The sequence below is a fragment of the Megalobrama amblycephala genome, linkage group LG18 (genome assembly GCF_018812025.1).
Source record: "Megalobrama amblycephala isolate DHTTF-2021 linkage group LG18, ASM1881202v1, whole genome shotgun sequence".
In the NCBI taxonomy this organism is placed as follows: Eukaryota; Metazoa; Chordata; class Actinopteri; order Cypriniformes; family Xenocyprididae; genus Megalobrama; species Megalobrama amblycephala.
Window position 1 is genome coordinate 37656897 of NC_063061.1, and position 13843 is coordinate 37670739.

Below are 13843 nucleotides of genomic sequence, written 5' to 3' on the forward strand. Positions count from 1 at the left end.
TTTTTTGTATATTGTATTATTGTATTTAAACATTCAGAGAATGTTTACAAAAGATTACAAAAAGAGTTCTTAAACCTTTTATACTATGACAACATTACTTAGTTCAATGTCGTGATAATACAGTATACTGTGATAAAAGCTTCAGCAATTAATCGCAACATGAACATTTGGTACCGTCACATGCCTACTGAAGAAGCAAAATGACTTATCAAATTATCAAAAAGAAGTGAGTTTCAGCTTTAAACAAGAAAAAGTATCTGCCAATGGGGTTAGAAAATATAAAACAAGATTTTTCATGATCCAATCTATTCCCTAAGTACAAAATCAAGTCATGTCAATTTTTTTTCTTTACATGACAGAAGTTTTTTCTTTGACACAACCCATATATACAACCATTTACATACAATCAAGTCAAGCCAAGCATAAGAATACTTATATACAGCAGGGTTAAAGGCGCTTTTGACTTTATTCTCCTTTAAACCTGTCAGTCACCAGCTAGGGTGCCCATGATTACCACCAGAGGGCACTCCACCCCAGACTACTGCCCCACCATCTTGGACAAAGTTCAAGTTATTTCACTCTGCGGCCATCTTTGAAACGCCTCTTGGGCATCCAAGTGCAGCCCCTATCTCTTTGAATGGGGAAACATCAAATTCTCTAAAGCTGTTTGCCAAGCTTTCGATTAAATTTCATATTTGAAATCAGTTTGACTGAATGAGCTGTCAATGTTTCTTTCATGTTTTATTATATAGAATTCATGAGATTAATGTAACGTTGGTATTTTAACATAATATGTTATAACAAGAATATCTATGGCAAGAGCTCTTTTCAGACGCTGCTTTCTATCCTCGTGATTATATTCTTTTGTGTCTTTGCATATTGCTGTAATAGTAAAAAGACGACATATACTGCACATTTGTGGTCAGTTCTCCCGATATAATTTACGATATATCCCATTAAAATTCACTAAAATGCACAAAGCATCTCTTGTTTTTCTCCTCTTGTTTTTTTCATCTCTAAATAAAATTATCTGTAAAAATTATGGAAATCACTTTAAAATAGTATCATGCAATGCTGAAGTTCATAAAGGCATGAGGCAACATATATTACATAATACAGATATCATTATAGTTAGGCCTATACCCGTCCGTTATTGCAAGAATTGTTTTTATGGCCTGAATATACCTTGTTGATGCTTTTACACTTTTAAATGTTCTTTTAATGTTCGTTGGTTGAAGGGTGAGTAATGTCGTCTCATTCAACCCAGGTTTTTTAAAAACGCATTATTGCATTAGAGCGAGCCGGAAGTTACACCCATAATTCGTGCAAAGTGTCATGGGGCGTAGGAATAAGTTGGATATTCCAATCCACTTTATATTCCAATAAGGTCACAATGTAGGATTTTGTGGTCAAATCATAGGCTACTGTATTATATTGTGTTGACAAATCATCAATTAAATATTTACCATCTTATGACAAATCATCAATTAAATATTTACCATTATATTCTGCATAATTGGGTGTTTTTTAATAAACACTGACAAAAACTATACAAGGGCTGGACAATATGACAATATATATAGCCTAACACTGATATAAGTGATTACTCGGATTTAAACCTACCTATATTGAAGTTATATAAAATATTCACAGGCAGATTTGCTTTATGTATTTCCCCGGCATCGAAATCAGGCACATTTAAATGTCAGGAAACACGACTCCTGGCTGCATGTCAATATCCATGGATTAGGTTTATTTGACAAGTTGTAAGAAACACTTTCGAGCCAAACCTTTTACTCACGTTTTTACAGTTTCCACTATTAAATCCAGTCATGCAGCAGGTTCTTTTACCACTCAGTCCAGCTCTCTATAGAGGGTATGCATCGACGTCACTTTTCCGCCGGAACGCGCTCTCTCAGCCACTGGTGTCAAAGGTATTCACATTCAATACTCAAGTAGAAGTATAGATGCTAGGGTTTAAAAATACTTCTGTAGAAGTTGAATATCAACTCAAGCTTACTCAAGTAAAAGTGTAAAAGTACTCGTTTCAAAACTACTTAAAGTATAAAAGTAAAAGTAATGTAGGGGAAAAAATGCCATTAAGGACAAAAGCTTAGGCCGCGCCACAGGGGCCTATTGTGTTCTCCACCTCCTTAAAAAAACATTTTTCTAAAGGCTATAAAGACTATAATGTTATATTAAAATGTTAATGTTGAAAAATTCGGGATGCCTATATGCCCATTGAAAATGAACGCATTTTAGTACAATGCAAATACATTAAAGCACCATATATGTGTACTACTGAGCATTAACGTGTTTCATGGAGTGGAAGATATGATGGCTAGTTGCCTATAAGCATGGGCGTAGGTTTAGGGGGGGACGCTAGGTACTAGTCCCTATCAATATTTTGAGATGACAAATTTGTCCGCACCAATATTTAGCAAGCTCCTTTGAACTGCTATTTGGATCTTTGCACTACTATTTGGATCGATTCTAACGGCCAGGACGACGACGACAGTACAAGAAACGCCGTAATTTGATTGGCGGCGGGGTATCTGACAGGCTACACGCGCGGGCCGGTACTACTTTTGTGCTTGCACCAGCAGCGAGCGGGTGGTGTGTGTGTGTGTGTGTGTGTGTGTGTGTGTGTTGACGACGCCGACGGTAAGTTACCAGGGCTGTCTCTCTGCCACATACAAAGGCCAGAGTAAAAACATTTTGATATTCCGTTTTTTTGCCCCTTTTTGTACTTTGTAGATGCCACCCAAGAAGAAGAAAGGGGACATAAGAAGCTTTTTCATAAAGCAGAGTCAGAGTGTAAGTAGGCAAAATAACTAGCTAGCCACACAAATAAACTAGCAGTAGTGACTGACCAGGCTTTCAAATGCAGATTCTACTGTGGAAAATAGTATTAACTGGTGATAGTATGTGTTACCCCGGATGATAGACTGCACTGACGAGACTGAAAACTTGGTTACGATCTACTATGTCTCAGCAGCGCCTTAATAATGTAACTGTATGTCATGTACATCAAGAGGCCCTTGACAAAGTGGACCTTAACGATGTAGGCCAACAGTTTGTATCTGTAAATGACAGACGTAGGCATCTGTTTGGAAAGTTTAGACAAAAGGAAGGAATCAAGAAAATGCAGTAAAATGTGGAAAGTAGCCATAATGGAGTTATCATTTTCAGTGCCAATTAGTAGAATAAAGATGTTTTTTTGCTTTGTTTTTTGGTTTATTATTATGCTCCAAAAGTTCTCAAAGGCTACCTCTTGCAACAGTGTTTTTTTTTTTTTTTTTGTAAGTATAAATAGGCTACTAAGGTACATAGTAAATTATGTTTGTTTGTTAATAAACCGTATGGTTGTTCAGCATTTCACATTCCCAGGTATTAAAGTGAGTGTACTGGAGGGTAAATAGTGTTTATAATAGAAAAAGGTTATTATATTTATTTATTTAGATTTGTTTCCTTGTGGTAGAGAATTTTTTGTTAGTGTAAATACTAATGTACATAATAATTTCTGTTAATAAAACGTTTGGTTGTGCAGCATTACACAGTCTCAGGTTTTTATTTTTATTTTTTGAGAGTGCATTTTTGAGATTATACAGTTATACTAGCTCTTTAGGGACAGTATACAGGATGGTATATTGGGGTCAGGAATCCTGACTCAGGATACAATAAATTAGATGAAGTAGATTCACTTCTGTATTGTGATATTCTGTATTGCCAACAGTCTGAAATAAAAAAGGAAATCACCATTAAATCACTGGTATCTTACAACAAAAGTAAGAAAAGCTGAGACCAAACCTACGCCCATGCCTACACCTCTGTTAATTCTGTAAACTCTGTAATGTTTTGTAGAGTAGTTTGTTTATGTAAAAATTATTTAATCCAAATGGATGGAAAATTTGAATGTAATTCAATTTTTTTTTTGAGTGAACATATAATAATAGAGAGAAGTTTAGAAAATGTGTATTTTATCTACTTATTTTCGCTTCACGTCCACGAACAGCAGCAATCCTAACGGTCGAGTGATTCCAGTCAGCTCCGCTGCTCCACCGTGTGCTTTGAAGAGACTGCATCCTTGCGCCGGGCGGTAATTCCTTCATTTCAATATTTAAACTCTACATTGTTGAAATGTCCGCGTATTTCAACAAGGAATGTATGATTATATTATATTACGAGATTATATTATGAAAAGAAATTCGTTACGAAACGAAACATTGAACGCAGCAGAACTACTTTGACAAGCGGAACAGTCAGAGTAGTGATTAAGTCCAATAAAAAAAAAAAAAAAAAACGGAAATTTTATGTTATTTCACAGTTACATGGTTTTCCACATTATTTTATAGCGGATATGTAAATTTACATTATATTTCTGTGATTTTACAGAATATTCAAAATACAGAAAAAAATCTGTAAAATATTAATCAACATTTTATGTAAAATTACACATTATTCTGTAAAAATACAGAACATTTCTTTTAAAAAACAGAAATTTAATGTAATACTAAAATACATGCAATTCCCTGTAAATTTTATAGTGGAAAATAAATTACAGCAAATATCAGTAAAACAACAGGCATTTCAGTGTATAATGACAAAACGGGAAAAATCTGTAAAAAAAAAAAAAAAATACAGACCATTACCTGTAAATTTACATTTATTTTTAACAGTGTATATTGAAGAAGTCATTCAAATAATTTAACATAAATATAAATGTTGATTAATAACTTAAAAGATATATATTGAAGCGGCAGTGGATTCCAGAATCCACCCCTTCACTTCTAAATGATCCTTCTTTGAGATTTTCTTTGAGTGTTGCCCAAGTAGCAGTTTACAGCATTAGGAGCTCTGAATGTTTTTGGGGGGGATGCCTGTTGCATTGTTCGAGGACAGGTGTGAATGGTCTTGAATATGAACCTGTAAGTGCTCTGGGGGGATGTATGTGTTCCTTTAATATGATAAGTAGAGAGCATAATAGGCCAGCCAGACAGTATTGTTTGAATGTAGTAGTGGAATTTTGATTAGCATTTGCATTGAAATTATAATACTTTGATGGATAATACTTAGATCTCTACCCTCGACACATGATCTACCACCCTGTCTATTCTTTCAGTTTATCTACTACAATATAAGACCCATTTGTATTATTCACTTATTAATTTTTTTACTTTTTCCATTTCAGAATTCCAAGATGTCATCGGACCACCCCACTGGATGTACGCAAAGACATGATTGCACATTTCTCAGTAAAGACGAATAGAGAGGACACTGCAGATGCTGCAATAATGGATACACAAATACACTGTAGCAAGTGTAGCAATGTTTGTCTGTGCTTCTCAGATAAAAAGAACTTAGGCACTATCACTGCAAAACACAGACTTCATTCAAACCACATTGAAAGTGATAGAAGAAAAAGTTTTATGAATACAATTTTTTTCAATATTTTTTTTTCTCTTTGCATTTCAAAAGACATTCCAAAGTGTCCTGGCAGACAGTGGCCGTGGCCACCCCTTTGGCCACCCCACTCGCAACTGCTGTCTCTGTCTACTTTTTTGTTGACAAGAATTACGATTATTTAAACGCAGAATCGTCTCTTTAAGACAACTTCGCCTCAGCGCCAGGCGCAAGTCAGACGCGCGCGGAAATGATACAGGTGCCAAATGAGCTTCAGCAGAACAACAGTGAACGGCGAACATTATATATAGCTTACGCAAATGTTTCTCAACTGGTGGGTTGCAAGACCGCACACTTTTCAATCACGCGCAAATACGGCGCGCTGTACATTAATCGCTATAAATAAAACACAAAAGAAACTACGAGCATGCAACGTTGTAGTTCTGTCGTCTATTAAGTCATGAAATAACCATATATATGCCTCACATGTCTCTGGACTAAAATATTCTGCTATGTGAGATCACAATATAAGGCACAAGCTGATATGTAATTTTTTAAATGCATAAATAAATGTGAGAACTGTGCATTTGTAATAGAAGATACTAATTTTGCATTAATTTATAAAGTACAAACAAAAATGTATCACATTTAAATGCATTCAATTTTACATGCTGGCATATATGTGCTGTTGACTTCTGCTTCCACATCAGCAAATGAGAATTCAAACGAGAACACCTTTTTTTTCTCTTTGTACATAATGTTTAATTTAGGTATGATAGAACTGTTGCAATTATTTATTTTGACAATATAGAAAGTTAAACATTTAATGTTTACTTTTTTGGTTAGTTTTTGAAACAGACAAACTCAGAATTGTTGAAGTTCATTGATTATACACATACAATTCAATGAAGGAATAATCTACAGTATGTAGTTATCTGCATGTCTCATCCATGGAGATGCAACAATGGAGAACAAGCTATTGGGGGTTTTGAGAACCAGAACTGACTGAACAATTCAGCTATAGGGTGAGCCCCTTTATTAATATGCCTGCAAGTGAGGAATGAAAAAAAAACCCGTCAAATTCACTCATCATTCCATGATCTAATTCACTATCTCAGTTAAAATTAAGTAGGCTACAAATGGTATTCAGTTGTGTTGTAGGCACAGTCCAGTACATTATAGTCCAGTACATAAATAATTAAGATTGCTGGCCCCAGCCTGGCCACCCCTATGAAAAAATCCTGGCTCCGCCACTGTAAAGCTACTCTTTGGGTACAAAGACAATTTAGGAAATACTGCCAAAAAGACATGAACTTATCACCAAAAACAGCCTCTAGCATTTCATATGTATCAAGTATGCTTCTATTTTGTTTATGACACCTATGTAATTCTTTCTGTGTGTTTTTAAATGTTGATTACAGGTAAAATGAAAGAAAATCTACCTCAATTACAGAAAGTGTCTACTGTTTGGTATGGTTGTGATGGATGAATGTTTGTCAGTATTTTGGTGAAAAATTGATTTTTGTAAAATGTACAGCTTTTGAACTAGTAAAGTTAAATTTTTAGAGTTCTGATTAAAATTCCTAAAAACTTGAGAACAAAAGGGCCATACGGACACTATGCTAATTACATGCAAAACAGGAGCACAGGGCGTAGGACCCGCCCAAAACCATATCGGATTGGCTAAAACATCTGGAAAGGCGGAACCAACAAACTGTTTAAAATACGATGCCGCGCATTGGATTTTTGCTTTCACTTTCAAGTGCGCCTTTTCGTCTTGGCCTTCGCTGAGTCGACGGACCGACCATCATCCTGATTGCACGATCAACTTCTTCAAGAATTCACTCAAAGCCTGCAAGAACCTTCGTTGAAATTCACAGACAAAAGTCTTTTGTTCCAGCACCTTCTTGAGACGGACGTCGTCCTTCAGAAGTCTTGACTGAGCCACGCCGCTTCCTTCAACTCCGTCACGAAGGGAAAACTGCGTTTACAGGAGCAGCCAACACAAGTAAACACAAGTCTCCTAATTTTGCTGAGCTGGTGCAATTATATTCAGCAAATTAAACTATTGTTGAATTGCTAGTGTATTAATTCTCTCAGGTTGCGGTCAAAGAAACTTGTTAAAACTAAATAATTGGGGAATCCATTTACCTTCAAACAATAACCTCTCAATATTTTTCTGAAACTGAATGAATGTGTGTGTGTGCGTGTTTTTTTTTTTTTTTTTTCGTTAGATTAGTTTGTGTGTTAGTAGTTTAGTTCAATAAATTCTTGTGTTGATTTTTCACGCATACAGTGTCTTGTGCTGTGCTTACCAAATTGCTGCCTTCAACAAAGATTGTGCTACCTTGCTCATAATCATAATTAATAATCATAACAAAATATTATTATTTCAGTGGCCACGGGATAATATTTTGTCCAGAATTGGTAAAATAATTTTAAGCTCAATTTCTCGGTGTACGAATAATTGATAAAGAATTAAAATATTGATTCTGAATCATTTACGGTTAATCCGGTTCTTATTAAATGTAATTTAATTACAATTTTGATTAATTATTTGGGTTGATTCCTACAACATGAATGCATTTGAACATCTGCCCTCTCTTACTAGTTATTAGTAATGCCTGGACATTGTGGATGATTTTGCTCAATCTTGTGTATAAATATGAGGCTTCTTCCTTAACCTGAGAATGTTATGGTACACCGTCTCTGTGTCTGCTTGATCAGCTGATGATTGATATCTTTGAGGCTGCAGAATATTAATCTAACAATCAGTATTTTTTTTTTTATTGATCAGGTCAGTGCTGTAGCAATGCATCACCTCCTTTCCATGTTTTTACTGCTAGCCATTATTGGGCAGCATGTGAGCGTTCAGTTCCCAGGAAGACATTACAAATCAGTGTTGACCGTGTCTAACGGAATGTCCTGGGGGTCGTGGGGTCATCAGGACATGTGTCCAACTGGAATGTATGCTGCAGGATTCAGTCTGAGGGTAAGTTGGGCATTGACTATTTTGCTAATACACTGGTGGCTATAAGTGCTTCAGAAGTTCAAAACTGTGGAGTTGCAGTTAGTCAATTTATCTCCAGGGGCCAGTTGTTCAAAAGGTTTCATCAAAATGATCTGGATTTGAAAATCCCATATTTTGCTGTCCAGGATCAGGTAATCCATCTTACTTTTGTGCTGTTTTTTCAAAGCATAATTGGACATTTCTCCTTTTGAACAACCCATTTTTAAGATTTGATCTAATCTGATTACTTTTGAACAACTGGCTCCTGCTGCACCTGCTTAAGATTTTTTAAGGGTCTGTAAAGAACATGAAGATAAATGTTACTATGAGAATTTAAATGTTACAATGGTTGGGCTAGTTTCAGCTCTTTCAATTGTCTTAATGTTGTTGTTGTTGTTGTCGTTTTAAGGTGGAAAGTCATGTCTCTGGTGATTTTGATGATACAGCACTCAATGGGATTCGTCTTCACTGTGTATATTGGTCCAGAGTATCAGAAGCATATGCTGTGTCCAACGCAGGACAGTAAGGGAGTCTGATTATTATCAATTCTTGCATTCAAGTGTTTAAGCTAGATAAGTAAATTGAGGATTTTCATGAAAATAATAATCAATTTGATCAAGAAACCTCTGTCTTTTCTTCAGCTGGGGTGAGTGGACAAATATCAAGTGGTGTCCTTCTGGATTCTTAAAGGCTTTCCAGCTGAGAGTCGAACCTTCCCAAGGAAAGGGTGATGATACGGCCGCAAACAACATCATGTGAGAATGTCTGGATTTATTTTGCTATTTAAGGACTCTGTTTTCCTTCATCAAGCAGTTCAATTAATATCACACTCAGTCGTGCTGCTGATTGTGGTTGTGATTAGGCCATAGGCTGCAGGTGATCATGTGACTGACATTCAATCCAGCAGCACAATTACATATTTTATCATAATATTGTCATATCTGAATGCTCTCCAGGTTCAGCTGCAGTGATGGTGTTGTGCTGACGGGTGACGGCACAGGCTGGGGTAATTGGGGCAACTGGAGCCCAGTGTGTGATGGAAGAGGAATCTGCGGCATCAAGACGCGGGTAGAAAATCCACAGGGGAATGGAGATGACACCGCTCTCAATGACGTGCAAATGTACTGCTGTGATTAAGGTGAAGTGATCGCAATCTAAACCTCAGACTGACACATGCTGCAGATCAACTAAATCTGTTTGTTCTTTCAGGTGTAGGAGGATGACAACAAGAACAGCAAGAAGACCAAATGGATTGTCATAACTGATCATCATACTATGATAATCTAACATGAACCATGTCATAAAACAGTTTTGTAAGGGATAATTCACATTTGCACAAAACAAAGAATCTGCCAAGATGTCATCGGACCACCCCACTGGATGTACGCAAAGACATGATTGCACATTTCTCAGTAAAGACGAAGACAGGGCACTGCAGATGCTGCAATAATGGATACACAAATACACTGTAGCAAGTGTAGCAATGTTTGTCTGTGCTTCTCAGATAAAAAGAACTTAGGCACTATCACTGCAAAACACAGACTTCATTCAAACCACATTGAAAGTGATAATAAATGCTTATTCATAAAAAAATATGATTGTTGTGTGATTATTACTCATGATATATACTGTTAAGGGGCTATGTAAGCAATCAACCCTGCAAATTAATGTTTAAATGCTCTGTATATCTGTTCAGACAAAGAGAGTACAAATACAGAAATTCTGCTCCTACCTAGGCCCAATGTTGCAATATTACAACATTTCCCTAAAAACTTACTAAAAAGTAAAAAAATTGAAAAATCTTTAATTTATGCATCAGAGGCCTCCTAAAACAATATCTGAGAGGTCAAAACAATTTTTGCTCTTTTTTTTTCTATATTTGGGTTTTACAGGGTTAATATTATGAACAGCAGCTACGCTAATTATTCTCCATTTGCTTTTTACCTCAGGACTCCTGTGCTGAGGTGACTAGAGAGTATCAGCTTCAGTTTGGATCCAGCCTCTTATGAACACTTCAGATGACCAACACATGTGAAGAGACTCCTGTGAGGACTTCAGATGAAGCAACATCTGGATCAACATGCACATTCCCAAATTTCTATATCCTAATTATTGTTAACATTTAATCATTAATCTGCTAACAGTGATTGTAAATTAAATTGCCTAAATTATTATATTGTTAGCCAACTGCATGATTATATATGTACATTTCTGAAATCACATACACTGGACAGTCACCTCCAATAACAGATTACTGTAAATTGTAATGTTGACATTCATTCTCTATTGTTCTATTTGTGTTAAGTTATTATAATGAGTGAAGTTTACTGTTCAGTGCACTGATGCCTGGCTTATTATGGATAATAAAGTTTGTTAAATACCCTGCCTTTATTACATGTCTTTATCACATATGTTTGTACATAATCAAAAAATGAATAAATGCTTTGTGAAAAATATGCCTATTTCCAGTAACTTTCATTTGTCTAAAACAAGTTGAGCATCAAAGCATATAAGAAGAGACTTTACAATAAATAAGTGAAGTTCACAACGTAATTTCGGGAGGAGTGAACCCATCTAATCTTTAAATTAGTGAAACTCAAACATAATCTCAAGAGGAGGGAACCCTAATCTTTCAATTACATCCAGAGCATATAAGCAGCTACTCACCCTGCTCTGGCATCAGTTGTTTCGATATCCCTCCACCTCCCCAACTTCACCACATAAATTAAGCATCTCATCTATCGTACTCCTCTTTCATGCAATAGTAGTCCCTGGGGGTATATCCAAGCTCGAGTTGAAGCTGCTTCCTCGAGCCCCTCCACAGCGGACAGCAAGCCAAATACGCTTAACCTTATTAGCTTAAAGATTTTATGAGGAAACGAACTCGTGAATTAATTTATTTCTCATGGTACTTTGATGTCATACGCTGATCAGTCTGCGCAGCACTGATGCATCTCGAACAAGCCTTCTGACTACAGTCACTTGCCGCCACCTCCTGGTGGTTCAGTTTCATGTTTAAAAGTATAATTTTCCCAGCATTCCCCACTTTTTCAGACAGTCAACTTCTGATACCCCAAATGGATTCTCACTCTACAACAAGAGACAATACACTTGAGACAATACTATCAGAGTCTGAGGGCAGTCCTCATTCTCATTTTGTTATTTCTTGCAAAGGCAAAAGCTAAATACACCACTCTATGCCACACTGTTAAAAATAAATGTAAATTTGCAGGTAATGGTCTGTATTTTTTTTTTTTTTTTTTTTTTTTTTACAGATTTTTCCCGTTTTGTCATTATACACTGAAATGCCTGTTGTTTTACTGATATTTGCTGTAATTTATTTTCCACTATAAAATTTACAGGGAATTGCATGTATTTTAGTATTACATTAAATTTCTGTTTTTTAAAAGAAATGTTCTGTATTTTTACAGAATAATGTGTAAAATGTTGATTAATATTTTACATATTTTTTCTGTATTTTGAATATTCTGTAAAATCACAGAAATATAATGTAAATTTACATATCCGCTGTAAAATAATGTGGAAAACCATGTAACTGTGAAATAACATAAAATTTACGTTTTTTTTATTGGACTTAATCACTACTCTGACTGTTCCGCTTGTCAAAGTAGTTCTGCTGCGTTCAATGTTTCGTTTCGTAACGAATTTCTTTTCATAATATCATCTCGTAATATAATATAATCATACATTCTTTGTTGAAATACGCGGACATTTCAACAATGTAGAGTTTAAATATCGAAATGAAGGGATTCCCGCCCGGCGCAAGGATGCAGTCTCTTCAAAGCACACGGTGGAGCAGCGGAGCTGACTGGAATCACTGGACCGTTAGGATTGCTGCTGTTCGTGGACGTGAAGCGAAAATAAGCAGGTAAAACACACATTTTCTAAACTTCTCAAAAAGTCTGTTCACTCAAAAAAAAAAAAAAAAAAAAATTTAATTACATTCAAATTTTCCATCATTTTGGATTACATAGTTTTTACATAAACAAACTACTCTACAAAACATTACAGAGTTTACAGAATTATTACAGAGGTGTAGGCCTAGATGTTGATGAATTATTGACATTCATTTGACGTTACTTCAGAAGTCAAGTTGTATAAAAATACTTTGATGATACTTAAATTCTTCTTGTGCAGTTTGGAAGAAAGAATATCATACAGGTTTGGAACGACATGAAGGTAGAGTAGATTAATGATGACAGAAGGTTCAGAATTAGTTTGAAGGTACATTGAACACTGGCTCATGGAAGAGGTTTTGATTTTCTAACTCCATATTTTTGTTATTTTCCAGTACAAATATCCAAACATTCTTAAGTCAAGATACATTTACTGGAGAGTAGACATGTGCCGATATATCACGATAATGAATTTGCACGATATTGTTATTGTGGGCACTTCAAAATGCCGTAAATAATAATTTATTACCACTTATACATTTTTATAATGCATTTAAGAATACTTTCCCCATCAACTCTATAAAATGTACAACACCGCTGTATTCTGCGTCAAAGGGACACGCGCTCAGATGTAAACAAGCCCAACGTGCATGAGAAGCACATGGCAGAACGAGTGAAGGAGATGCGCTGAATGAAAGTGCACGTTCACTCTCTGACAGCAGAGGGCGCTGATGGAACAGCCGAATGCAGCGGTTACCCCGGAAACCCCGTTAACAAAGCAACTGCGCTGGTGAAGTTTTTAAAATGCCTCAAAAAACAGCCATTATTATTTTTATTTTTTTTTATTTTTTTTTGTAATCTCAATATTGTTCATCACAGCACCAAATACTTAATACTCAAAGACTTAATAGGCTATTTATTTTTTAATCTGGACTACAACATGCCCTAATGATTAGAAATGTTCTGATTATTTGTTATTGTTCAGTAAAACTTAAAGACATACGGCTTCATTAGTTAACATGTTAATTCATTATTACCAAACTGACAATGAAAAATACTTATAAAGCATTAATTATTCTTAGTCTATGTTAATTATTAGTTACTGTTTAATAACATTACTAAAATCAAAAGAACTTATTTAATGGACCTGAGATAAAATTAACAATGATCAGTTGTATTTCTTAACTAACATTAACAAAATAATGATAATAATAATAATACTTTCTGTAACAAATGTAGCTATTGCTCAATCTTAGTTAATGCATTAAATAATGAGACTTTATTGTAAAGTGTTACCTGTTGTACTTTATAGTCCAATTCTTTTGTACTTAAATCTGTTTTAAAATTTTACTTTAATATATTTTTTTGTATATTGTATTATTGTATTTAAACATTCAGAGTTCTATTTGTTCTTAACAAAGTTAAGAGTTTAAGAGTTCTTAAACCTTTTATACTATGACAACACTACTTATTTCAATGTCGTGATAATACCGTATACTGTGATAAAAGCTTC

The 13843-nt window shown here is 35.2% G+C and overlaps 1 protein-coding gene across 1 annotated transcript; it reads left to right on the top strand.

The window, feature by feature from the left end:
* The first annotated feature begins 7043 nt into the window (after positions 1–7043).
* LOC125252851 (vitelline membrane outer layer protein 1-like) lies at positions 7044–9931 on the top strand. The gene is made up of 6 exons (XM_048166468.1): positions 7044–7411; positions 8201–8395; positions 8823–8935; positions 9055–9168; positions 9370–9551; positions 9623–9931. The coding sequence occupies exons 2-5, from the start codon at positions 8216–8218 to the stop codon at positions 9548–9550; spliced, it is 588 nt and encodes a 195-aa protein (XP_048022425.1). The 5' UTR covers positions 7044–7411; positions 8201–8215; the 3' UTR covers position 9551; positions 9623–9931.
* The last annotated feature ends 3912 nt before the right edge of the window (positions 9932–13843 follow it).

Coding starts and splice junctions, on each gene's coding strand:
- LOC125252851 (XM_048166468.1), top strand. CDS start 8,216: ATGCATCACCTCCTTTCCATGTTTTTACTGCTAGCCATTATTGGGCAG. Junction 8,396..8,822: donor CTGCAGGATTCAGTCTGAGG/GTAAGTTGGGCA, acceptor TGTCGTTTTAAG/GTGGAAAGTCATGTCTCTGG. Junction 9,169..9,369: donor ACGGCCGCAAACAACATCAT/GTGAGAATGTCT, acceptor AATGCTCTCCAG/GTTCAGCTGCAGTGATGGTG.